The sequence below is a fragment of the Rhinoraja longicauda genome, chromosome 42 (genome assembly GCF_053455715.1).
Source record: "Rhinoraja longicauda isolate Sanriku21f chromosome 42, sRhiLon1.1, whole genome shotgun sequence".
Classification (NCBI taxonomy): domain Eukaryota; kingdom Metazoa; phylum Chordata; class Chondrichthyes; order Rajiformes; family Arhynchobatidae; genus Rhinoraja; species Rhinoraja longicauda.
The window spans coordinates 2,291,501-2,319,125 of record NC_135994.1 but is presented as its reverse complement, the minus strand read 5'-3'; the positions used below and the strand labels follow the sequence as shown (position 1 = coordinate 2,319,125).

The 27,625-nt window shown below is 40.7% G+C and overlaps 1 protein-coding gene across 2 annotated transcripts; it reads right to left on the bottom strand.

Annotated features, from left to right (window-relative positions):
• Window positions 1-38: 38 nt before the first annotated feature.
• On the bottom strand, window positions 39-27,340 carry LOC144612002 (uncharacterized). 2 transcript variants are annotated; one of them, XR_013549603.1, is made up of 5 exons: window positions 27,211-27,340; window positions 8,435-8,560; window positions 6,786-6,892; window positions 4,389-4,480; window positions 39-2,904 (listed from the first exon to the last, which is right to left on the bottom strand). XR_013549603.1 is itself a non-coding variant. In XM_078431416.1 (5 exons), exons 2-5 carry the CDS (start codon window positions 8,222-8,224, stop codon window positions 2,612-2,614), a joined length of 534 nt encoding a protein of 177 aa, XP_078287542.1. In that variant the 5' UTR covers window positions 8,225-8,560; window positions 27,211-27,340; the 3' UTR covers window positions 39-2,611. The 2 variants fall into 2 exon arrangements, 1 of the variants encoding a protein (XP_078287542.1); XM_078431416.1 differs by having other exon boundaries at window positions 8,183-8,560.
• Between the last annotated feature and the right edge of the window lie 285 nt (window positions 27,341-27,625).

Here is a 27,625-nt window from a genome sequence, read left to right as displayed (position 1 = left end):
CAAATGATTATGTAAAGAGATGACACAGAATATGAGTCTTCAGGGTTGATTCTCAGTCTTTAAATCAGGATTGGATTAAATAAATTACCCAAAGGAAGTTGCCAGCAAAAATTAAACATTTTAGTACCATCAGAAAATTTCAATTTAAAAAAAAAAGAGAGTTTTAATATTAAATAGGTATTTACAATTCCCTTCAAGACTTCAATAAATAATTTATAAACCTGGTGATTGAAGCTGCACAATTTTAAGACAAAAATCATTGTACAGGCAGCAATGCCGGACAGATTTTATTTACACACATAAGCAAACACTATTTTTTATTCAATCCCATTCTTCCCCCCAGCCCCTTCTGGACATTCATCCTTCTTGCAAGGGGGAGGGGACCAAGGAAGTGCAGGGGTCTGATGAATAGCTCACAAGCACTTTACCTTCAACTGAACTCCATGTTTTCCTATGGTTCCTGAGATAATAGGAATGGATACAGGCATGGAAATTGATATCGGCATAAAGCTGTACAACCATGGTAGTCGAGTCTCAGGAGTGTGGTACAGGGCATGCAGACCACATGTTTCCAGATCTGACCTCATTCCTGATGGGTAAAAAGGAAAAGAGTGCTAACATTGTCAAATTATGTGGCCCACGAATTGAGATTCTAATATTTGAAAGGGACTTGCCTGACGATGCTGGAAAAAAAATGCATTGTCATCTCTGATGGATAGAGAAGGATGAGACAGAAGTTGGAAGCTTCACTTCAAGGTAAGTAATTTTCTTGGTATTTGACCTTCATGAAACTTTTCCTCCATGCATTGGCACTGCAAAGGAGGACAGAGCCAGACCAGTAACAGATTGCCTGTGATGTGAAAGGGCAATTGCAGCACACCACTAAATTGCTCAGTGACAGTGGAGGCATGCCAAAGAAGGCTTGGAATATAGAAATTGATAAAGTAGGGGCACCTCCTTCATGAAAGGTTGCAAAGTGTGCTGCTGCACTGGCAGTGGCTATCAGTTTTTGTGTATCAGGTTCCTTACAAACTAGCTTTTGCGCCATTTACAGCATTACCCAGTTCACCGTCCATGGGGAGATCAAGGCTGTAGCTTCTCCATTCAGTGGGGCCAACAACTTTATCTATTTTGTCACTGACCAACAATAGGTACTCTGCAAGGGTAATAGTGTAGGAAGGAACTGCAGATGCTGGTTTACACCAAAGATAGACACAAAATGCTGGAGTAACTCAGTGGGCCAGGCAACATCTCTGGATAGGTATTAGGTGTTGAAGGGAATTGTAAATACCTATTTAATATTAAATTCTTCAGAAAAAGGGTCTCGACCCGAAACATCATCCATTCCTTCTATCCAGAGATGCTGCATATCCCGCTGAGTTACTCCAGCATTTTGTGTCTATCTGCAAGGGTAATACATGTTTTCCAAAGTCCAAAGGCATAGGAATTGCCATGTCACCATTCAAATACTTGAACATAATCATGCTGTGCGCTGTATGATTTGAATGAAGAAATGGAATTTCAATGTGAACACGATTCTCAAGCACCAGCAAAGAAGAATGCAGTTCGTTATTTAATTTAATTCTCTCATTTGTTAAATACGTTACTTTTCCATTAAACAATGGACAGAGGAAACCATATGAATGTACTAAAGCTTCTTACTCATTCCAGAAAAATTAATGACTGGACTCTGACTTATTTCTTTTCATCGGGAGGGGAAAACTGTTAAATTACTCGAAAAAAGTTAAGAACATCAAATAATTATGTCAACTGAATAAAAGGAGATCAATATTAAATTACTTGAGCACCCAAGAGAAGAAAATTAATTATGTGCTATTTTTATTATAAATTCAATTGACTAACAGCAGAAATCTTTCAAAATAAGAGTCAAATTTGTGTGGATGGTACAAAACTGTATTATGATGTCCACTCCTTTTCTCTGTCTGAATTTGCCTATATTTCTGGAATTTCCACCCTGGTAAAACCTACCACCACAGAGTAATGTAAGAAACCGTTGTGGCAGGTGTTCAGCCCCAAAGAAGCTGCCAGGAGGCCTTTGGTAGCGGACATCCATTCTGATAGAGAGATGAGAATCTATCTAATAAAGTTCCTTAAAGTTTGAAGTCTAGAAATTTGGAGAATGATTTAAGTATCAGCATATTTCTGAATTATTATATCATTATAATTCAATCTTGATAAAATTAACAGACAATATTTCAGGAGAGATGACAAAGGTACCCAGTTAACTAATATATTTTAGGAGAGTAAGCCTGCTGTCCTTACTTAGTCTTGTGATTCCAAACCCACGTGAATGTGATTGACTTAAGTGCTACTAAAATGGTCTCGCATTCATTTCAATGGCTATTCGGGATAGATGTTAAATGTTGGTCTTGCTTGCGACGTTCATATCCTGACAATAGAAACAACAGAGGACATCTTTCAGCTCAAAACCGATCGCCCTTTTGTTGAATCATTATGAGCAGCAGCAGAATTGCATTGGCAATCTGTAAACTTGTGGCTTGGCATTTCTATCTTCAAGCCAAAGGACTAATACAGGTCCAATAAGGAGTCTATTAAGGACACAGCTGGGTATACCGAGGTGCCAATCCAGCTAAGTTGCCACAGATACATGCTGAACAGCATGCAATAAACAGTTCCATGACCAAAGATCTAAGCTCCTCAGGGCTGCAACATCTGGTTGTGAATGGTGGTAGATGACTAAAGAGCTATTGGGCAGAGATAGCTCCAAGAGTATTCCCATTCTCATTAAGGCTGGAGTCCAACGTATGAGTGTGAAAGTAAAGCTTGGTGTGGTTGCAACAGCCATCAGTCTGAAATAGCGATTGAATGATCTATCTCCACATCCTCCTGAGGTCAATGCCATTGCAGAAGTCCTTCGTCGATCTGAAAAATGTAATGGAAATCTCTGTTTATGCTCCAAAGGTTTCTCCCATGTTTGGCGATCGTATTTTTGCATTGATCAAGGAGTGTGTATTGAAGCATATAAATGCGAGACATTCCCATTTTAGAAATCCATTGTTGCCAAGGACACAGTCCCCTACTGTTATCAGAGGGAGAGGATTTTCCTTCCAGATGTCGAAACCTGGTTTTGAAAGGTGGAAGTACACATGTTTAATTTGCTGAAAAGGTTCGCTTCTAAAGTTTGTGATAATGATTGTGTCACTTTCACAATCTGCTGTTCACATGGGGGCTTTGTTGTACTTGTTAACAATCAGAAACCTCTTCTTTGCATAAACACCTGACGAGAATGCACCATTAAACATGCATATTAGATACATTTAGCTTCTTTAAATCCCCAATCTTTATTATCAATGAGGATTTTTTTTTGCTGTGGTATTTTTAAATTGCTAATATGTTATTTAATAAAAGACACCAAGTCTGATGAGCAATGAATACTCCAAAAACTTAAAAATGGAAGAGATGGAATCAATATTTTAAATATATTCAGTTTTGTTGTTGCATTTGTGCTACTATCCCAGTGATTAATCGAGTCATCTACCAGTGATATCATGGTGGTACCTTCATTTCATGGTATCACCATGATATCGTGATATAATTTCACTGGCTTACCAGGGAGGAAATAGGGTGATAGTAGCATCCTAAAAATTGTAAGCGAAACTTAGCTCCTGTTGACAGCACTCAAAAGAGGTCTTAAGGCCGAGTGGCTAGGGTATCACTTATTTTCAGCAGCGGATTTCTTCCAATACACAAATCGAGGTACTAAAATGAACAAAACAGGCTGGGTGTCACTTTGAGCATGGAGCATGCACTTGAGATACCCAGCCCAATGTGGAAACAAGGAACTGCAGATGCTGGTTTATACCAAAGATCGACACAAAGGGCTGCAGTAACTCAGTGGGTCAGGCAGCATATCTGGAAAAAAGGATGGGTGACGTTTTAGACAATAGACAATAGGTACAGGAGGAGGCCATTAGGCCCTTCGAGCCAGCACCTAGTAAACCTACGCTGCACGCCCCTTCTTCAGACTGAAAGTAGGGAGGAGGTGAAGAGCTGGAGGCGAGAAAAGACCAAGACCAATCAGGACTACAAATGATCTAGATAGGCCCATCATTGGCTGGGGAAGGTGTGCTCTCAAGAGGAAAACAATGTGGAGAACTGTGGAACTGCTAAAATGACTAGGGTGGAGGAAGGGGGCAAGGAGAGAGGGGAGGGAAGTAAATGGAAGTTACTTAAAATTAGAGAATCCAATCTTTTTTTAATCTTGCAAATCCCCACCCTTTAAAAATAAATTTTATCTGATCTCTTGATCTGGAAGTTTTAATTGTCACGCAGTCACACACTGAGGTGGTAGCTTAGGGTTTTTCATTTCAGGTTAGGTAATTATCTAACTGCATGACCAAGCTTACCTGGTATGTTGCCAATTCTCCCAGCTCCTGTCTTTAGTGGTCCTTTTTTTCCACAATAGTCCATTTTGCTGAATGAACAACAATTAATTGACCTGGAAATAACATAAATAAATGTTAAAATAATTAAAATAGAATTAAAATTAAATTAATATAAATGAAATAGTGATGGTTGCTGTCTTTTTCTTCCTTCCAAAAAAAATCACAAAATATCCCCGGTAATAAATTTTAATTTATCAATTAATTTATAATTTTCTTTCTACTGAAGTCAAATGTATTCATATTTGAGCCTGCGTGTCTTATACAGTTCAGCTTAAATGAGTCAGACGAAGTGCTCAAAGCTTCTTGTGAAGGATTACTGCTCCTTTTAAATGGCCAATTTAATCAAAATCTCTGCAAAATCGCAGTAACCGTCACAGCACAAAAGTGAATTAATCATTTTTTAATCATTTTACTGCGGCATGGGGACTTTTGAATATCTCCCTGAGGAAAACTCGATCGCTGGGATGTGAGAAGACGGCCATATTGAAGTCCTTTCATTATCACTCCCCACAAGTTGTCATTTTTCTGACAAAAAAATAATTATTGTTGAAAAAAACTCCACCAGACTACAGCATCAGAATTACATTGCAATCCTGGGGAACATTTGCAGTTTCACAACATCAAAATTAGTACGTAATATCTAAATTCAATTGAGTCATGATTAGTACAAGAACAGCCTATCCACTCATTTTATGCTTGGCTCTGGTTGATGGTATGATTAGGGATTTCTGAAGCCTGCATTTAAAATCAGCCAACACGCAATATTTTTACATCAGTACCTAAGTGTATTTAATCAGTAATTTTATAATTTAAATTTAAATCGGAAAGCGGGAGCTATTTCAATATTGTATAGAGTTTGCATTGCAGGATCACAAGCTCAATACAAAATGGTCTTTTGACGTTCAATGTTATCCAAGAACATGCTTTCCCAGCATAACAACAAGTGGGAATCTGGGGTGTTTTTTTAGGGGTTTCTAGCGACTCACGGATGTTCCCTTCATTACTCTCCCGTAATGTCAAGCTGTACAGCGGTGCAGCAGGTAGTGCTGCTGCTCACTGGATCAGCATCCCAGGTGAACACACCCTCTTAACAATGTCGAGATGCAAGGAGTGGAAGGGCTGCACACAGCTCATGTCCACTGCACCACTTGCAATACAAGTCTTGCAAGTCCAGGCTTGACCTGATATATCCCTTCTAGAAAGGCCTGGAACATGACGTAAAGACAACAGAGATCTGGTATGAAGGCTTTCCATCCCTTTGCCCGTGACAAGTTCAGGTTATAGGAGTAGAATTAGGCCATTCAGCCCATCGAGTCTACTCCACCATTCAATCATGGCCGATCTCTGCCTCCTAATTTTCCTGCCTTCTCCCCATAACCCTGGACACCCGTCCTAATCAAGAATTTGTCTATCTCTGCCTTAAAAATATCCACTGACTTGGCCTCCACAGCTCTCTGTGGCAATGTGTTCCACAGATTAACTACTCTCTGAGTAAAGAAGTTCCTCCTCACCTCCTTTCTAAACGAGCGCCCTTTAATTCTGAGGCTCTGACCTCTGGTTCTAGTCTCTCCCACCAGTGGAAACACCATTTCCACATCCACTCTATCTATGCCTTTGACCTGTGAACTGGGGTTTCATGCTGACCTCCTGCATACTTAGTCTTCCAATCTCAAAACGGAACTATATTGTGTGAAATTTTATTCCTACCAAGATTGTAAGCCTAATTATTAAAGAGTATGAGGTTAATGTGCATTCGATTTTATCGCGTCTTTCCCTCTTGACTAGCCCAAGAATGCTAAACAATGAAATATGAATAATAGAGAAGCAATTTAAATTGGGATTTTGCATTTAATTATCGTACCAGGATTTTGTGATTCTATATAATGGAAATTAATAGGGAGTTGATTTAATCCTGTGCAACAAGATATATAGAGATCTGCAGAAAATTATTAGGATGGTTGGATCTGTATGCATTGGCATGAAGCAAAATGATTTGATTGATTAGAGCTGTAATAACAGAAGTGATAAATAAGCAATCTCTTAATTCAAAAGAGAGTTAGATATAGCTCTTAGGGCTAACAGAATCAAGGGATATGGGGAGAAAGCAGGAACGGGGTACTGATTTTGGATGATCAGCCATGATCATATTGAATGGCTGGCTTGAAGGGCCAAATGGCCTACTCCTGCACCTATTTTCTATGTTCCAATGTTTCTATGAAAGGCATATATGGGGAAAATAGAATGTAAGTCAGGTTATTGACCTTGCATATCATGGGACTGGTTAGGAAGTGACTTGATCCATACAATTGAATATGTACATATAATCTAAGTACAGAATTTGTTTTTTTTATGTCTTACCTTGTTTGTAAATTTGCTTTTCTCAATTTGATATATCTGGCCCATGCTGTCTTCTCAGCAGCTTCCAGTCTTAAGTATGTTAGCATTTGAACTGTGGGGCATAGGTCCTTAAAGATAATTAGTTGCCTGATTGTCAAAATATTTTGTTAGGTCAGGAGTCGTCTCCAATTAGTTCACCAGTTCAAGTAGTAATTTAGTTATTAAAGGCATGAAAGTTGTAAACAGGATTAAAAAAAACAACATGCTATTATTTTGACACAAGGTAGCCAGAACACAGTCAGTTGTAACTCAGTTGGCAACAAAGATAATAGAGCAGAGCAAGATAGACCACTCGACCCTAAAAACCGTAGTAGCTCATGGCGCCATTTTAGTAGGCAGAAACTTACAGAAACATTTAAAAAGAACAATAACAAAAATCTGTGAATTGATAGATGAAATATATTCTGCATTTTAATGGCATCATCACAAACACTGTTCCCCAAAACACTGATTACACTGCGAGAGGCATAACGGACGGCGGGTTTTGCCTACTAAAATGGCTCCCTTGCATACTTCACTTCAGTATAGGTGATTTTGACGGAGTGGTCTATCTTGCTCCGCTCCATTATCTTTGGTTGGCAATGCAGGCTTTGTTTCCTGAACTGCAACAGTACTCCAGTGGTTACATAATGCTTTGGGATGTCCTAAATTTGTGAAAGGTGTTGTATAAGCTTGTATGTATTTAACTTTTTACCTGTCTGAAAGAATAAAACGAAATAGATGCCCGTGTATTGTGGTTTCCCCAACCTGCAGCGATGTTCTATTGCATATGAAGCTCGAGGCATTGTGAACAATTGAATTAGTCTTGCACATCAAAACATGTACAAAGGCCATTTCTCCATTGTGGACCAAGTGGTAGAAACTGGGTAAGTTGAGGTCATGAAGCATCGAGAAGCTGAGTAGATATTGAGAGAGACTGGGGCTGGAAAAGTCAGACTTTTAGTTTAGATCAAGGACTTGGACATATTTTTAAAATCTTACCATTTTACCTTCCAGTTATCTTGCCCCAAAAACCCATGTTATACCTATCTTTCAATGAACAAAGTTTAAAGGGTGGGAATTGTTGGAAGAATGGCTATTACTGTGAATGGCCTTCTAACACCTGGTAAATAAGCCTATACTTATTTTGTGAAATGCTCACCATGCTGTTTTTTGCTAATTATATTTCATTGATTATGAACCAGCGTTGTACCTATCCTCCAGGGTTTCTGTGATTTTCATCACCTATCTAACATTTTTATGACAATGGGAACTTCGTTGAATGTGACGATGTAGGAAATCATGATTTATTCAAAGTTCTGTTCAGTGAGCCACTGCAAAAAGCACCGTCCGTTTACGCATACATTTTTGCCACTTACTGCATCATTATGCTGAAAGTTTTCTTCCAAAGATAACTCCATATTTTGTTCCCTATTGCACAACAGAAAGTTAATGCATCCTATAACAAACTACAGTCACGGAGAACTAGTTTTTAACGACTTACTGATTGTAGGGCTGAGACACATAATGGGAGAGAAGAGGATAGGTGACAATAACATGGCGGAATATAAATAGCTGCTGTCAGGCAAGCGGACACAAACCTCTATGATCCCTGGGTGATCATTACTTACCAATTGAGCCTTAAAAGAAGCCCTGTAATTAATGAAAGCAGTCGTACTATGTGAAGGAATCCTCAGGGTGATATGGGTGTAGTCATTGACCTGGACTCAAAATGCTATCTGGCTGCTTCCAGGTGCCTGTGGGAAAAGTAATGAATGAGTTTGTTCTTGCAAATAAGGCATCAGTCACCTGCTTCATGCAAGCACGAACTCCAGGCTGACTGATGTTACCGAAGCCCTGAGCTCTACTGACACGAGAAATTCTCATGAATATTAATTTCAGTAACTTTTTTTGTCTTACTAAATTATTAAATGCAAGAGGGAAAATTGCCATGCCATTCTGATTGAACTGTTTAGGATTTATCAATTATTGATAAGATAATGTTTCATTTCATTAGCAAAATTACTTGACATGTATCTTGGCTCCCAAAGTGCCAACTTTGTGTGTTTTATATTAATGAATCATTTTTTAAAATTCAAAACTTCTCTCGGCAAGACAGGTCAGCAAAAGCATTTGATTAACAGAGCTATCTCATTTTGTGATAGATACAAAATGCAGGAGTAACTCAGCAGGACAGGCAGCATCTCTGGAGAGAAGGAATGGGTGATGTTTCGGGTCGAGACCGTTCTTCAGACCTGTCACCCATTCCTTCTCGCCAGAAATGCTGCCTGTCCCGCTGAGATACTCCAGCATTTTGTGTCTATCATCGGCGTAAACCAGCATCTGGAATGGCGGGACTATCATATGTTGAAAGACTGAGCGGCTAGGCTTGTATAGACTGGAATTTAGAAGGATGAGAGGGGATTTTATTGAAACATATAAGATTATTAAGGGATTGGACACGTTAGAGGCAGGAACCATCTTCCCAATGTTGGGGGAGTCCAGAACCAGGGGCCACAGTTTAAGAATAAGGGGTAGGCCATTTAGAACGGAGATGAGGAAAATCTTTTTCAGTCAGAGAGTAGTAAATCTGTGGAATTCACTGCCTCAGAAGGCAGTGGGGGCCAAGTCTCTGAATGCATTCAAGAGAGAACTAGATAGAGCTCTTAAGGATAGCGGAGTCAGGGGGTATGGGGAGAAGGCAGGAACGGGGTGCTGATTGAGAATGATCAGCCATGATCACATTGAATGGCGGTGCTGGCTCGAAGGGCCGAATGGCCTCCTCCTGCACCTATTGTCTATTGTCTATTGGCGTAAACCAGCATCTGTAGTTCCTTCCTACACATCTCATTTTGTGATGCTACCAGCCTGTGACATAGACAGTGAGTTTATTCCACAGGTTGCTGAGGGTGAGAAAAAGAATCCACTAAATTCTTCTAGTGTTTGCATAACTCTAAAGTTAGAAATATAGAAACATAGAAAATAGGTGCAGGAGGAGGCCATTTGGCCCTTTGAGCCAGCACCGCCATTCATAGTGATCATGGCTGATCATCCACAATCAGTAACCCGTGCCTGCCTTCTCCCCATATCCCTTGATTCCACTGGCCACGAGAGCTCTATCTAACTCTCTTTTAAATTCATCCAGTGAATTGGCCTCCACTGCCTTCTGTGGCAGGGAATTCCACAATTTCACAACTCTCTGGGTGAAAAAGAGTCTTCTCACCTCAGTTTTAAATGGCCTCCCCTTTATTCTTAGACTGTGGCCCCTGGTTCTGGACTCCTCCAACATTGGGAACATTTTTCCTGCATCTAGCTTGTCCAGTCCTTTTATAATTTTATACGTCTCTATAAGATCCCTACTCATCCTTCTAAATTCCAGTGAAAACTCCAGTGTACTTTGTATTTTACTGTTCATGCCCATTTTGCTTCTTCCCTAATGTGAAACTGAGGTATAGTTCCACGAATATTTGTTGATTTTTCTTTACATAACTAAGTGGCTATCCAGTGGGCAAGTTGGCGGGTGGAGAATGTTCATTGTCCTGCCCAGGAGAACATGGCGGGGTGTAGTTTCGGGCAGTTAATTTTAACTAACAGCTTCTTTTGGCCCTTTTCAGTTGGGGAGCTGGCTGGTGGGATAGAAATGACTCCTAGGAGTTAAAATAGTCCAGTCCGTGTGCCTCGCTAATGTGCAGTCTCTAATCAAATGGACCATTAGGAAAATAGCGTGATCACATTTACAGCTGTACGTTTGATGGTATAATATGCATTTTCAAAACCTCTGTTTAACACCATGTCTAATTTACTCACAACAGCATTTGCATAAATTAGATGTTAAGCAATATCTAATTACAGGAATAAAACTGGTCTGACAGGGTTTATTTCTGTTTCTACATCTTGATGAATTATTTCTTGATGGGTTATTGTACTCATTTTCATTCAGGGCAACTATTATTGTTGAAAACAAGTCAAGAATAAATTCCCCTGTTAATTTTACGTTAGTTTGTTCATGTACTAAATGGAAAAATGACCTGGAAACTTTCCTACCATTTTCTGCCCTTTAGAATCAACTTCATAAAGCAATTCCTCGTATCTCTCGTTCATTTGTTGGACTGAACTAATTCAAAGCAAAATTTCCTTTAATGCTAATCCATTTTCAGTTTTTTTAATTTGTCAAGGTTGTTGCAAACATATAGATAAGCTCACATCTATTCTTGTACACATAGGTGGAGATATATTGATACAGCTACAATTTGACTGCCTCTGTTCATCGGTTAAAATGCCTTACATCAACTCATTATTGACTAGAAATTCCTCTGCGGCAAAATGTGAACCCAGAAGGAAATTAAGGTGGCAGAAACTCTGCTGTGAATATTAATCCATTAGTTGCTTGCATTTTAATATTCCTTATATTTTCTCCCCTTTGCTGGAGTATTAATAGAGATTCTGTGATGAGTTGCAATTAAAGTTGTGAAATATCTATAAAAAATCAAGTAAATTCAAGCAATATTTCTGTGCTTTCAAGTTAGTGTATTTTATGTGTTTCAGTCGATATTTGGGCAATAAACTGATTCTTGTTCCTGAAGCGTGCAGAATACTAGAATTTCAATTTCTAGTCAGTTGAAATGACTAGACATTCAAGTGGGATTGGATGGGATTGTGCTTTCATATTGCAGTAGTATGGGTCCCATATACAATACCACAAGTTTGAATCATATGGAGGATTAGAAAAGGGTCATGTTGAGTAAAGGACAAAGGACATGTTGCAACTGCAAACAACACCTGGATCACAGTAGACAATAGGTGCAGGAGGAGGACATTCGGCCCTTTGAGCCAGCACCGCCATTCAATGTGATCATGGCTGATCATTCTCAATCAGTACCCCGTTCCTGCCTTCTCCCCATGCCCCCTGACTCCGCTATCCTTAAGAGCTCTATCTAGCTCTCTCTTGAATGCATTCAGAGAATTGGCCTCCTCTGCCTTCTGAAGCAGAGAATTCCACAGATTCACAACTCTCTGACTGAAAAAGTTTTTCCTCATCTCAGTTCTAAATGGCCTACCCCTTATTCTTAAATTGTGGCCCCTTGTTCTGGACTCCCCCAACATTGGGAACATGTTTCCTGCCTCTAACGTGTCCAACCCCTTAATAATCTTATACGTTTCGATAAGATCCCCTCTCATCCTTCTAAATTCCAGTGTATACAAGCCTCGTCGCTCCAGCCTTTCAACATATGACAGTCCCGCCATTCCGTGAATTAACATAGTAAACCTACGCTGCACGCCCTCAATAGCAAGAATATCCTTCCTCAAATTTGGAGACCAAAACTGCACACAGTACTCCAGGTGCGGTCTCACTAGGGCCCTGTACAACTGCAGAAGGGCCTCTTTGCTCCTATACTCAACTCCCCTTGTTATGAAGGCCAACATTCCATTGGCTTTCTTCACTGCCTGCTCACAACATGGAGCTGTGCATTCTCAAAGAGATGGTCACTGATTGATATCTTCTCCTTGACATCAACCTGCAACATATTCAGCAATTAACCTAGAGCACTACCCGTGGTGGCTCAAGTGACCATTACCCTCAGCTCTTCTGTGATAGAGTCATTTTAGTCAACCTGACAGCCCCCAATTTCTTGTATGCCACCATATGAAGGAGAACATAAATGTTAAAGCTATACCAATACCTATAGAGTCTTTGGCACTGAGTAGGTGCAGAAGGAATGAATCAATTTATTTTCTTAATGTTTCCTATTAGATTTGCACTGGATGACCTTTGATGCATGCAATAAGGAGGTATCGCGATGTTCAAAGATCTGATGAGGACATTTTGAAATCCACTCATCAGGTACTATCTTTACTATTCAATTCCCAGTGGCAGAACTTATGATGTTTTAACCACTTAACCATAACCTGATTGCAATGTATACTTCCCAGAGAATAATGCAAAGTTTTGTTGAAAAGAAATAGAGTCTTCCACTTTACTTTTTTACTTTGTCACGTTGAGTGGGTTTGAGTATTTACATTATATTGTACCGGCTATCATTTTAGAGTTGATGATATGTTGCAATGAACTGTGGATTTAATTTTTAAAGTAATATTTCAGGAATAATTATGAATACTGTACATAAACCAACACACCACCAAAAATAAACGAGTAAAAATAACTTTCAGTCAAGACTCGTGCTGAATGTGGCAAAAATAATCATTTATTTTCAGTCATGTTTATGCTCATGTTTAACAATGGGCCAATTGAAGGCAGATGGGACTAGGTCAGATAGACATCTTGGTCAACATTGAGGCGTTGGACAGCAGGGCCTCTTTCTGTGCAGTGTAACTCGATGACTCAACTTTCACCAATGCTTTTTAAAAAAATCAACAATGCTGTGGTTTAGTTGAGAGTGCCCTTTAAGGACTCGGGCTCTGACATTGATTAGCATAGGAATGGGTTGGCAGGTGGATAGTATTGAGCCATTAATCATCGTGACCCTTGCATTAACAGCTTAGAGGCAGCATTGCGTACTCAAGGCAGAATTAGAAAATTTCACAAGGATTGCAATCAAATACCACCTAGGTTAATTGGAAAACACAGATTTAGCACTCTTATTTAGGAGCGATACAAACGCTAGGCAATTTAATATTAACTATATTAAATTATATTTAATAAATGTAATTAATTGTTATGATTGTATTTAATTCTTTCATTGTGCAAAAAAGAAAGCATTACCTCAACTGAAGTATGTTGGTAGATGATAATCTGCATTGTTTATAGAAATGTTCCTTGGAGGCTATCAGTTACTCATGGGGTTCTGAACCTTTTTAGCTTTTTACGTGATTAGTGTTTAGCACGCATCGTTTCATGAATCAACAACATTTATGATACTGGCAGACAGTCCATTTATTGTTTGCTTGACTCAGTAATCCTACAAATTAATAACCCCATAATTTAGTGCACCTAAACTTGTTATGAATTTTGACCTCTGGACAGCTGACTAGTGGAGGATGATGGCTGGCCACTCAACCCATCATCTTGCAGATCTTTATGAATATATTATGGGGTGGCACGGCGGTAGTATTGCTGCCTTACAGTGCTTGCAGCACCAGAGACCCGGGTTCCATCCCGACTACGGGTGCTGTCTGTACGGAGTTTGTACGCTCTCCCCGTGACCACGTGGGTTTTCTCCGAGATCTTCGGTTTCCTCCCACACTCCAAAGACGTACAGGTTTGTAGGTTAATTGGCTTGGTATAAGTGTAAATTGTTCCTCGTGTATGACTAGGATAGTGTGAATATGCAGGGATCACTGGTCGGCGCAGACTTGGTGGGCCAATGGTCCTGTTTGCGTGCTGTGTCTCGAAACTAAAAAAAACATTAGATTTTAGCCAGGTGGTGACTTGGATCTTTCCAAATGAAATGCAAGGGAGGGGTATAATTCTGTGGGGCTCACACTGAACTAGTTGTCGTGGTTTCTTCATTCCAACTAACCTGGACATGCCCAATGGGAATGATATTTCAGGCTGTGACATAAAACAAAAGCAGAAAATACCAGATATCCTCAGCAGGTCAGGCAGAGAGAGAGAAAGAGAGTTAACGTTTCAGGTCAGTGCTCTTTCATCAGAACTGGAAGAGTGAGAAACAAATATGTTTTATCACTCTTCCAGTTCTGATAAAGGGCATTGCCCTGAAAAATGACCGTGTTTCTCTCTCCACTGATGCTGTTTGACCTGCTGAGAATTTCTGCCATTGTCTATTTTTGTTTCAGAGTTCTGGCGACTGTAGATTTTTGCTTAATTTTGTGACCTAAGAATGTTTTGATAACTAAACGTCTGTCAGACTTTTACATTTCAATGTTTGAGGGGTTTATTGCTGCAGTTCATTTTGGACAAAGTATCGTGTCTGATAGTAAAGAAGCCCAGCTGACTTTTAAAGAAATACATCTTAACCATATAACCATATAACCATATAACAACTACAGCACGGAAACAGGCCCGTTCGACCCTACCAGTCCATGCCGACCACTCTCTCTGACCTAGTCTCATCTACCTGCTCTCAGACCATAACCCTCCAATCCCCTCTTATCCATATACCTATCCAATTTACTCTTAAATAATAATCTTGACTGAAGAAAACAGTTAAGCATTTATTTCTATGTCCTAAAGATCTTCAAAAATTATAAAGCATTTGATTAAACGTACCTGTTATGAATGTTTTACTCATACGACAATTAATAATGTTTACATCTTCATTAGACTTTGAGTGCATATCAAGAATTAATTTATAAGCTTACCGTGGAACCTTGTTGCTCTTGTAAACTTCTGAATGATTCATCACTTTACTATTTCACCCATATTTCTGATATACTTATCTGTTTCTATAACATTTCCCGCAAATCTTCGTAATCATTTGACTTTTCAATTAAGAGCAACATTTGTCTTGATTTTACAATTTACTGTTTTAACTTGTACGCAGTTTATGCCTTTAAGTGTAAAGATAATAAGCGCCAATCCTTGATCTCGAGATAATCTCTGGGTATGTACCCTTCTGGCTGTTCATGTGCACGAAAAAGTATATGGACTAAATTGGTGAGGCAGATCACCAGAAAGCAACGACAGCTTTTTCATCCATTATTAGGTTTACACTGAATTTTTAACCACAGTTTCCAATGAATGTATTCAAATTAATAAACAAGTTAATAGCTATTTTCAAGTTAATAGCTGTATTCAAGTACATAGCTCAGATTTCTTGTTAAGGAATATTCCTAATGCAGTGTAGCATAGATGATGATGTAAATGTAAGTCCTGAATTACTATTCAGGAGGAAAATTGTTTATACGTTCAAACACATTGGGCAGAGAAGATTCAAACTATGATTACTGAACTCTTTACCAACCACCACTGTCCTCAACTCCACACCCATACACCACCACAGCAATGGAAAGGGCTTGATTTAGACGTATTGTCAACTACGTCTATAAGTCCATAGAGCTCAGAAGACGATCAGAACACAGCTACCAGCCTTGGAGGGCATCTACCACACACGATACCTCAGAAAAGCCACCAGTATTCACAAAGACTCTTCACACCCCTGCAATAGTCTGTTTGAACTCCTTCCATCGGGCAGACGATACAAGGCCTTCTATGCCCGCACCTCCAGACTCAGGAACAGCTTCATCCCCCGGGCCATAGCTGCTATGAACCGGTCCTGCTGAGCCGGATGGTCAAAACGCATAGTGATCCGACACAGATCTACTTGCACTTTATTCTGTCTTAAAACTGTTACAATTTGTTTTGTTGGGTTGTTGTTGTTTAAATTAATACTGACTAGCTAATTAAATTATTGCATCGTATGGGAGGCGCATTCCCAATCTCGTACCCCTGTACAATGACAATAAAGATATATTGTATTGTATTGTATTGTACTACAGAGAATATACTTCATGGGCTGAATTGTGGATTCACCACAAGAAGTTAAAAAGAACTGAGCTTCTGTGTGTGGAAGGTATAACACCTTATAATAGTTAGGTGGTGTTAGCTATGATGGCTGGTTTCAGTCACCACAGTCTCCTGGAGTTTGCTAAATTGTCCTTGGAGGATGAAGAAGGATTTCTGTAAAGTCTTAAACAAAGCAGAAAAGGTCAGAAATATTCAGCTTTCATGAGGGAAAAACAGTTAACATTTCAGGTTATTTCAATTCTGATAAAAGGCATTGACTGGGAACATTGGGTCTGTCTCTTCTTCCACAGATGCTACCTGACCATTTGAGCATCTTCAGTATATTCTGTTGCTACGTAACTTAGTGCGAAATTATTTATCAAATTGTCTTCGTAGAACCACATAGTTCTCAAAATCTTAAGTGTGTACCATTCTTGGATTTGTACATTTGGAAACAAATGCTTTACACTTTAGAGATACAGGCCCTTCAGCCCACAAAATCCGCGCTGACCAGCGATCACCCTGTACACTCGGGACAATTTACAATTTTTACCAAAACTAACTAGCCTACAAACTTGTACATCTTTGGAGTGTGGGAAGAAACCGAACACCTAGGAGAAAACCCACGCATGTCACTGGAAGAACGTACAAACTCCGTACAGACAAGTACCCATAGTCAGGATCGAACCCGGGTCCCTGGCGCTGTAAGGCAGCAAGTCTACCATTGTGCCACCCACTTAATGGAACACTTTTATTTCAAGAGTAGGAAATACTGACTGTTTTTTCCAATATAAACAACATTCGGGTTGAACTTTAGGTAGTCTTGTTATGCCAGGAAAATAAAAAATGAGCCAATACTCTACCTTAGTGACAAGCAAATGGATCCTCATGTGGACAAAACACATGGATGTTTGAACTCCTGCTTCTCCTTTTTCAGCAGGCTGACTAATGAATTAACCCTTCACATTTATGCTAAACTGAGCAAAACTCAAGTTTCTTTTGATGCTAATCCTATCAAGTATTTTTCTGAGGGCCAGGATTCTGTGTAAACTAAAGGAGTCTTTATCACTGCCTCAAACTTGATTTATTCACCAGTTTATTCTTCACACAGTTCTTTTTGCTCAAGGTCCCAGAATTACCATATTGTTCTTTTTTGAACCTTCACCTATAAATCAATGGAAATAAATCTCTACGGAGGACCTACCAAGATTCCATTATTAGCTCACTGGATAAATCGAAAAATGATCCAAACTCCATTTTGAGTGTTTTAACTTGTTTTATTTGTGGACTTTTCAAATAAAGTCACACCAAGTGATTATGTAGAGATTTGCCCTCATGCCCTTTTGAGAATTGGATACTAAAATGTTACACAAAATATCCCGTGGCTTTGAAAACAGAAAGGATAACCCATCATAGATACTGTTTTACATCTTTTATCACTGACGGAGACCACTTGATCATCTGCTTCCGCCATGGAGTAGATGATGGATTTAAAGATGATAAAGTAACTTTACAGAAAAATAAAAGAATATTGGATTTATAAAAACAAAAAGAAAATTATAATGGAATCATCTTATTACTTGAATCAAACACAAGTGAAAGCAGAGGCACAAGTTACTGCAGATGTTGTAATCTATAGCAAAAAGCAAATTGCTGGAGGAACTCAGTGGTGCAGGCAGAATCTGTGGAGGCAAGGGATAGCCGATGTTTCAGTTGGATCAGGACTTAATACAGGGTTTTGACCTGAAACATCGATTGTCCATTCCCCTCCACAGATGCTACCAGTCCCACTGAGTTTTTCCAGCAGTTTGTTTTCTGCTCAAGTGAAAGTAGAATGGAATTCATATATTGAAGAATAACATTGCTCTGTTTTCCTTGTTGCATTTAAACTTGGGGAATACTACAAGGTACATTTGTTCAGCATAGGTCATAGGAGCTGACCTAAGGTTGCTGAACACAACATATGCTCACTCCTTCTAAAGGCTAAGATTCAGGCTTATTTGGTCCTTTAAAGCAAACGGAACAACAATTATGTGAACAATTTTAAGTCCATACATATTTTGCTACATATTTTGAAAAGTGATGCTAAACAATTGTGCAGTTTGTCAGATCTCACACTTCAATTGAGGGCAGTCAATCAACAACTTAATTCTGACAAATTATGTTTGTCAGTTTAACCACACTTTGTATATTTATTTCCTTTGTCCTTTTTATTCTTGTTTTTACAGCTTAGTGGTTTATTTCTCCAGGTTGTCAGCTGGATGACTTTGATTTTTTCAGCCTTCAAATGTATTCATGTGTGCCATGCAAACACTGCTCTGAGCCACTGGGACAGAAACATCAGTTTCTTAAACGCTTCAGTGAAACTTGAGTAATTTTACTTGGCAGAAGAGTTTAGCTGTAGGATGAGTGGGTGGAAGAAAAGATAGTTGTCTATTTTTTTTAACTTCTTTGTCTTTCTCTTCCCTTCTCAACATACAATTTTGCCCCACATTTTATATCTTGTTCTCTTAAGATTGGTACAGAGAAATAAATTCTGGTAGGCATCTGTCTGAATTTTCCAAATGGTATCTTTTGTGTCAGCAACGACAGTTAAAATGGAGGGGGGGATACAGTAAATCTGGTTTAAAAAAAAGTCAAGCTTGAAAGGATGTTGTGAAATACTCATGAATAAATGCTTAGATTATCAGCCTGAAATTCCTCCATGTGCTATCTCATTGGGTCGTTAATTTAACCAGAAAAGCTATTGCCTTCATGAAACCACTAAAGGGAGAGATTTTTGAAGACCACCTTAAAATGTACCTCACAGTGCAATCTCAAATCCATGGCTTATTGTGACTAGTGGCTGCCTAAAACATATCTAACGAAAAAGTTGGATTGGATCCATTTAGGTACATTAAAAAGCCATGCAATGAACACAAGTGCTGGTTCGAATCCCCATTTTTAAAACAAAAAGGTAAAATTGCTTGTTTAAATCGTTTTGTCATTGTTCCTATTGTGAAAAAAGTGGTAGGTCCCGAGATATGTTTCCAAAGCAGGGGCTCCAGAGAATTATCATGACTGCCACGTCTTTGCTGAGCTGTGCACAGGAAAGGTTGCTGCATCTTCAAAAGACTTCTCCCCCATGGGAGCTCCAGACCAGCTGCATAAAATGAAGCCATGGACGTGGGGGAGAATACAGGGCAGGGAGGACTGTGCAACCTACAGTGTGTACGGCCACCACCCATGCTGCCTCTAATTCCCTTGCAATTAACTGGCAAATGGTCCCATGTGTGATGTATATGTAATGTAAATGCCAGTGCCCCCTTGAGGCCAAGAGCAGCGGTACTGAGTTCCGCAGAAACAGGAAGGACATACGACCTGCGCATGAAGCAGCTGAGCACTGCCCTGGCAACACGCAGCAGACGAGCGCGAGCACTCTCCCACAAGGAGGACCCCCTCTCCTAGAAGGAGCTAGTCTCCCAGATTCAAGAGGACTATCACAGGCTGCATCACAAGGTCCCGTGGTGGAGGAACCGACACAAAGCGTGCCAAGCCACACATGCATACAACATAAATACGACACAGAACGGGTTGGAAATACGACTTGCACGAGAAGTGGGCGATTGTCCAAACCCCCGGCACGGCTTGTTATGTAAAACTGATAGTTTTGTAGTTTGAAGAGCATTGTGTTATTTGTGGTGTTTCATCCACATTAAATTGATTAAAGCTTCAAGTTATTAGTTTTGACCCCAACGTTGAAGGGGGAGATGTGATGTAAGTAAAGTAAAGTAAAGGGGGAGATGTGATGTAATTAAAGTAAAGGGGGAGATGTGATGTATATGTAATGTAAATGCCAGTGCCCCCTTGAGGCCAAGAGCAGAAGCTGGCCAATGGGCTTGTGCCTTGTGACTGAGGTCAGGTGACCTTCTAGAAGTTTCCTGGTGAAGGATCAGTAATAAAATCTTCTTACAAGATGTCGGGCGTATATTCATTGTGCTAGCCACAACAGGGTCTTACAGAGGACATTACACCATGCACAATGAAGCATGAGTTAATGCACCGACGCACACAAAATAAAGAGGTTGCAAATGACCATGACCCAATAAAAATTAATTAGAGAAACATTTTGACCATTGGAGTATGACTATCAGATGTTATGATCGAAACCTCAAAGCCAGAATGGCGAGCTTTTGTTTCATGTTCCATTGAAGATTTTAAGGGAGAGGACCCCATGCTTTTTTTGTGGCTGTCGTATGGCAGTCGTTCGCCAGGCATGGCAAGGAGGAGATCAAAGATGTGGTTCCAGTAATGTTACATAATTGTTCTGTAGGAAAATAACTGCAGATGCCGGTTCAAATCGAACGCATCACAAAATGCTGGAGTAACTCAGCGGGTCAGGCAGCATCTCAGGAGAGAAGGAATGGGTGACGTTTCGGGTCGAGACCCTTCTTCAGACTGCGCTGAGTCTGAAGAAGGGTCTCGACCTGAAACGTCACCCATTCCTTCTCTCCCGAGATGCTGCCTGACCCGCTGAGTTACTCCAGCATTTTGTGATACCTACATAATTGTTCTGTTCAGTTCAGTTTAGTTTATTGTCACGAGGGCCACAGTTTAAGAATAAGGGGTAGGCCATTTAGAACTGAGATGAGGAAAAACTTTTTCAGTCAGAGTTGTGAATCTGTGGAATTCTCTGCCTCAGAAGGCAGTGGAGGCCAATTCTCTGAATGCATTCAAGAGAGAGCTGGATAGAGCTCTTAAGGATAGCGGAGTCAGGGGGTATGGGGAGAAGGCAGGAACGGGGTACTGATTGAGAATGATCAGCCATGATCACATTGAATGGCGGTGCTGGCTCGAACGGCCGAATGGCCTCCTCCTGCACCTATTGTCTATTGTCTATTGTACAGTGAAAAGCTTTTGTTGCGTGCTAACCACTCAGCAGAAAGACAATACATGATTGCAATCGATCTATTTAGAGTGTACAGATACATGATAAAGGAATAACATTTAGTGCACGGTAAAGCCAGCAAAGTCCGATCAAGGATAGTCCAAGGGTTACCAATGAGGTAGAGAGTAGTTCAGCACTGCTCTCTGGTTGTGGTAGGATGATTCAGTTGCCTGATAACAGCCGGGAAGAAACTGTCCCTGAATCTGGTGGTGTGCGTTTTCACACTTCTATACCTTTTGCCTGATGGGAGAGGGGAGAAGAGGGAGTGGCCAGGGTGCGACTCATCCTTGATTGTGCAGCTGGCCTTGCTGAGGCAGCGTGAGGTATTAATGGAGTCAATGCAAGGGAGGTTGGTTTGTGTGATGCTCTAGGCTGCGTCCACGATTCGCTGCAATTTCTTGCGGTCTTGGTTGGAGCTGTTCCCAAACCAAGCTGTGATGCATCCCGATAAAATGCTGTCTCTGGTGCATCTGTAGAAGTAGGTGAGAGTTGTCGTGGACACGCATGCATGTCTTACGCTGCGTAGAGGTCGGACATGTCAGCACGGGTTCCAACTGGAAGTGGCTGGGTCATTTTCACCAAAGTTGTAAGTTCATCTTAAAACATTGCTGACACAATTCCCTCCTGCTAAAAACAAAGCGTGTAAAAAAATACGTGCTATGAGATCCTGTTTCCGGACTACCTTTACTGAATACGTGCTGTTTGGCATGTACAAGGCTCCCTAAAAAAATGTAGATTCTCCATACAAGTGAAATATAAAATAGTATCACACAAGCACCTACTATATCATTTCCAGCAAAGATAAATTTTCAACATATTTCAAATGGATCAATAAATTAAATGATAATTCTTATTTTCTGATGAGTAAAGCAACTCTTGTGTATTCTAGAAAATCAGCTTAGATTAATCAACACAGAGGGATTGTTTGATGATGAAATATGTTTCCGGGACCTGCAGTTGCATGTAGATTTGACTGAGGCAACTGGATTGATTTGAGCAAAGGGGCTAAGGCTTTTTTTTTTTTATCCTTCAATCATTGCTGTGTCATCCCTCATCTTTGGTCCATCCGACCTTCTCCGTATTCCAAGCACAGCTCTTGTCACTGGGTGGCTGTGTTGCCAAGAATTTACATGACACGCCAGTGAAAATAACAGTTTACATTTCATTGACATGAACCCTCTGCGGATAAATATAGCGGCTGGAGACATTATAAGAACGTTTTGCTAAGCTAGAATATGTTTCCATAACACTTTAACTGAAGAAATGGAGATACACAAGGATCAACACAGACAGATTTCCAATTACTGGCCTGTCGTTACTCAGCGCGGCTTCAGGAGGCAGAACACACAGAAATAATTGTTACAAATGCTTAAAGAAAAAACTGTCCTTGCTGGACAGTATGTAGAAGATTCAACTTTTTACTATAATTTTGAAGAATGCCAACTCCATCATAGTTCAGCTGTAGCACAGTTTAAATGCGTCTCATTGCCGTTATAAAGTGCCAAGTGTCCTGAGCTCAACCACCCTCACCTGCAGCCTCGGTGACTTTGTTTCCATCATAAGGTCAGAAGTGGGGATGCTCAAGTTCATCTGCAACTCTTCAGAAAATGAAGCAGATTCAAGCCTGCGTACACCAAGACAATAGACAATAGGTGCAGGAGGAGGCCATTCGGCCCTTCGAGCCAGCATGCCATTCATTGTGATCATGGCTGATCATTCTCAATCAGTACCCCGTTCCTGCCTTCTCCCCATACCCCCTGACTCTGCTATCCTTAAGAGCTCTATCTAGCTCTCTCTTGAATGCATTCAGAGAATTGGCCTCCACTGCCTTCTGAGGCAGAGAATTCCACAGATTCACAACTCTGACTGAAAAAGTTTTTCCTCATCTCAGTTCTAAATGGCCTACCTCTTATTCTTAAACTGTGGCCCCTTGTTCTGGACTCCCCCAACATTGGGAACATGTTTCCTGCCTCTAACGTGTCCAACCCCTTAATAATCTTATACGTTTCGATAAGATCTGGACCACGTAACTATGAGGGCTGGTAATGGCATTTAACTCCACTCAACACACCCTCCACTGTCAATCCAGCTGCTGTAGACCATATTCCTCAGAAGCCGTCACTGGATGACCTTGATTTCCCCCTAAGCCTGCGTGAAGTCAAGAAAGCCATCGGTCAGACCAGTTCTGGGAAAGCATCAGGCAGGGTTGGAATCCCCGCGGAGCACTATGAAGCAGCAGGTCCCGAGGCTCCGAACGCCTTCCACGACATCCTGACAAGCATATGGGAGACTGAAATTATGCCTAGCCAATTTCGGGATGCTACCATCGTCTCCCTGTTCAAAGGGGGCTCAGGGTGGATGAATTGGGTGAATGGAGGGTGGGGGAGGGAAGGCTGAGGGGGATGGAGTGGGTGAGGGGAGGATAAGGGGGGTTGAGGTGGGTTGTGGCGGGGGATGATAAGTGGGGTTGAGGGGGTGTGGATGGAGTGGGGCTTTTACAAAAACCTGAAAACAATTTAAGTTAATGCAGCACAGGTTTGGGGTTTTAAGGGGGATTGAGGGGGGAATGGAGCGCGTGAGCGGGGTTCTGAAAAAAATCCCAAACACAATTTCAGTTAATGCAGGAGAGGTTAGGGAGAGTTTTAACGGGGAGTTGAGGTGGGAATGGACGGGGGTTGAGGTGGGAATGGAGTGCGCTCCCCTCCTCCTCCTCCTCCTCCTCCTCCTCCTCCTCCCCCCCTTTCCCCCTCCTCCCCCCTCCTCCGGCCACAACAAAATGTAAGAATGCCGCCAAAAGGCTCATCGTTCTTTTTGCATAGATGTCGAAGAGTTCTGTCCACCACTTCAAAGCTCTCCCTCCTAATCATCGGGCACTCATCCCGAACAATCAGTCTCACACTCCTGATCAAATGAACCATGTTGGAGTTCTTCTCAATGTTGCACATGGTATTATCGGTCACTTCGATGGGTATCTTGAATCGAGAATGTGCAGTTCTTCCACCAGGCATCAATGTAGCTGCTATACCAGAGGATGCTACAGCAAAAGCAACATCAACTTGACCTCGAACTTTGGAGAGGATCAAATTGATGAGAATTGTTTTGCCCATTCCTGCTGGTGTATCAATGAAAAACATTGAAGGAACATTCCTTTCCAAGCAGCTGCACACATGGTCATACACTGCTCTTTGCTCAGCATTCAGCAGAGGCTCCTTCTCTTCAACAAATTACTGTTGTTCAGGTCTATTGTACTGCAGTTCACTCAGCAATTCTGGATTGTCACCATCAAGGTTCATCCTTCCATGTCTTGGTAGTGGCACATGAAAGTATCCAAGTGTCTTGTTGTAATTCACAAGCTTGTCTTGAATATACAACAAGTCAAGTCAAGTCAAGTCAATTTATTTGTATAGCACATTTAAAAACAACCCACGTTGACCAAAGTGCTGCACATCTGACTAGGAAAAAAAGAAACATACAGTGGCAGGCAGCCAAACACAACGGCGCGGCCATCTTGAACAAAATGTTAATTCAATCACCCACAGAGCCTGATCATGATGCCTCTCATCAATCATGATATTTGGATCATTGATTGTTCTCCATTCTCTTTGAAGGTAATCTTCAGACATTGAATTCTTGAAGCGATCCCATAATTGTCGAGAAGTGTTGATCTCAGCAATCGTCAGCAAAACAAACAAATCTCTCATTGCTTCGGGGAGTCTTGTCCGTTCAGCATCTTCCATCGTCTGTTGCCAATGGTCGTCAGTTTGCAACAAACCTCTTTCTATGCAGACGTCTTTGAAGGAAGGAAGAATATGTCCGTCATGTGTTCTCGATGAATCGAAGGATACTGGCCCTTTTACGTGATGGAGAAGCAGTCTCAAGTAGTAGAGGTCACATCTCAAGTAGTAGAGGTGACTCGGACAGTGCCCTAGCTTATGGAAGGACTATTCAGAATCCTGATAACAGATGGGGATCTGCCCAAAAAGAGCAGGGAGAAGAAGGAATGACCAGGGTGAGACAAGTCTCTGATTACGTTGGCTGCTTTTCCGAGGTTGCGTGAAGTGCACATGGAGTCAGAGGCGGAAAGCCTGGTTTGCGTGACGGACTGGGCTATATCCCCACCTCACTGCAATTTCTTGCAGACTTGGATAGTTCCCAAACCAGTAAAACCTTTTAATTACATTTCTAACAGCAAATAGTGTAATAACAAGTAACTGCAGATGCTGATTTACCAAAGAAAGATTTTTTTTAAATGCTGAAGTAACCCAGTGAGTCAAGCATCTCAAGAGAATATGCATAGGTGACTTTTCAGATCAACACCCTCATGCAGTAAATAGTGTAGATAGAAACAGAAAATTGAGAAACGGCATTAACAAATTGGGAGTGATGAAAACGATGACAATGGAGTTCAGCATTGAATGTGGAGTCATCCATTTTGGATTCTAATTAAACACCACAGATTTTTTTTCTCAAGAAGACAAGAACTATGGACGAGCAAGAAACTAACTGAAAAACCCTTTGTGGAAAGGCAAAATATATAAAAAGGTCAAATAGATTTTTGCCATAACATCAAGGATACAACTCTAAAGTTAATGCGTGCACTCTCTTCTAGATTATTCTGTTCAGTGCCGATAAATAAACCAGGAAGGAAATATGACCTTGGAGTGGCATAAAATGCTAATTAGCAATGATGATTTGGGACTATAGTGGGTAGTTGTGTCGGCTAGGCCTGTATTCCTGAAACTTTAAATATTATCTATATTCAGCATTAAAACTGATTGAAGAACTAACAAAGAGAAGCTATCTGCTCTGTCATGGAAGAGCAAAGAATATTGGACGTATCTTTTGATAGCGTTTTATCTGTCTGTGGATGATGTCAGTAAGCACTTATTTCTCTTTATGACAGTGGAAATGTGCAGTTGTCTGCCTTGAGAACAACGGAGGTTTTGTTAGTTGTTTAGTCAGTGAAATTAAGATTTTTGTTAAAAGTAATGAATTTAAGAAATATAGAAAAGAGTTAAAGCACAAGGATAGATGATAACAAGGGAAGGGGTAGAATGAAAAAAAGGAAATACATAAAACCAGAAACATTTGAACAGACATTTATACTAAAAGTTAAAATTTGGTTTGCGTTTAATTTTGATTTTTAAAAATATATTTAAATTATATTTTTTGCTAACTATTGAACTTTGAATAACTGAAAAGGTTTTTTAAAGCATACCACTCTTATAAGATTACACTTATTATTGTTTATACTTTCAGTATTGTTATAAAGGTTTAATCTAATACCACCAAACCCTCCCAAAGTGTGGCAATTATCAGGTGGTGTCTCAAGGCAGCATTTTCATCAGTTTGCATCAGTACTTTTTTAAACAAACCAAATCACAGAACATTGCTCAATCCCAACAGAAATAATTTTGAAAAACTGCACAATGTTACAAATGTATAGATGAACAGGTGCCCAAGAATGCAAATACATAATTTCTGCAAAGAACACTTGTAGCACAAAAAAAAGTCCTGATGAGGTGCCACGGATGCTGAATTCCTACAATAGTGTTTTTTTCTCTCTAAATTACATCACCCACAGTCTCTTGTGACTCCAACTGGCCACTACATTTAAAGTTCATGAACAGAATTCAGCGCTTGCAAAATTTAACTTGGAGCAAATGAAACGATATAGGGTTAGTGAGGGTGAGTTGTAAAGAGATAATATCATGGCTGATCTATCATTGAATTGTAGAGTAGGCAGGAGATGCCAAATTATTATTTTTTAATTGTTCTGTACATACAAGTGTTCGGGCCTCCAATGAGAACAAGATGCAATTTATCTTACATCCGCCGCACTCTCCTGCTTAAGTACAGCCAAGGTTAAAAGAAAATTAAAGAGAGAGACAAACACAGGGAACTGCAGATGTTGGAAATTTTGAGTTGAGCTTAAAAGTGCTGGACGAACAATGTGGTTTAGGCAGCATCTTTGGAGGGAATTCCTTCCCAACTTCCCACTGAGTTGCCCCAGCACTTTTGTGTTGTATTCAAGGTAAAACAAACGTCACCCTTACCTTGAGCTGGAATATGGCGTTTGCCCATGGAGAGGAGAGGGGAAAGACATCTCTGCTCACGCCATACACTTCAACGTGAATGTCCCACTTTCCCCACTCACCCACCCACAGCAAGGTCTCTACTCACCACCCACAGCAAGGTCTCTACTCCCCACCCCCCACCCACAGCAAGGTCTCTACTCCCCACCCCCCTACAGCAAGGTCTCTACTCCCCACCCCCCCTACAGCAAGGTCTCTACTCCCCACCCACAGCAAGGTCTCTACTCCCCACCCCCCTACAGCAAGGTCTCTACTCCCCACCCACAGCAAGGTCTCTACTCCCCACCCCCCTACAGCAAGGTCTCTACTCCCCACCCACAGCAAGGTCTCTACTCCCCACCCCCCTACAGCAAGGTCTCTACTCCCCACCCACAGC

Bases quoted from the DNA above. Each gene is read 5' to 3' on its own strand.
- LOC144612002 (XM_078431416.1), bottom strand. From the start codon at position 8,224: ATGGAGTTATCTTTGGAAGAAAACTTTCAGCATAATGATGCA. The intron at 6,893-8,182 runs GTAAGTGGCAAA...ATTATCTTTAAG, and splicing joins ACTTTCAGCATAATGATGCA to GACCTATGCCCCACAGTTCA. The intron at 4,481-6,785 runs GTAAGACATAAA...TGTTATTTCCAG, and splicing joins AAAGCAAATTTACAAACAAG to GTCAATTAATTGTTGTTCAT.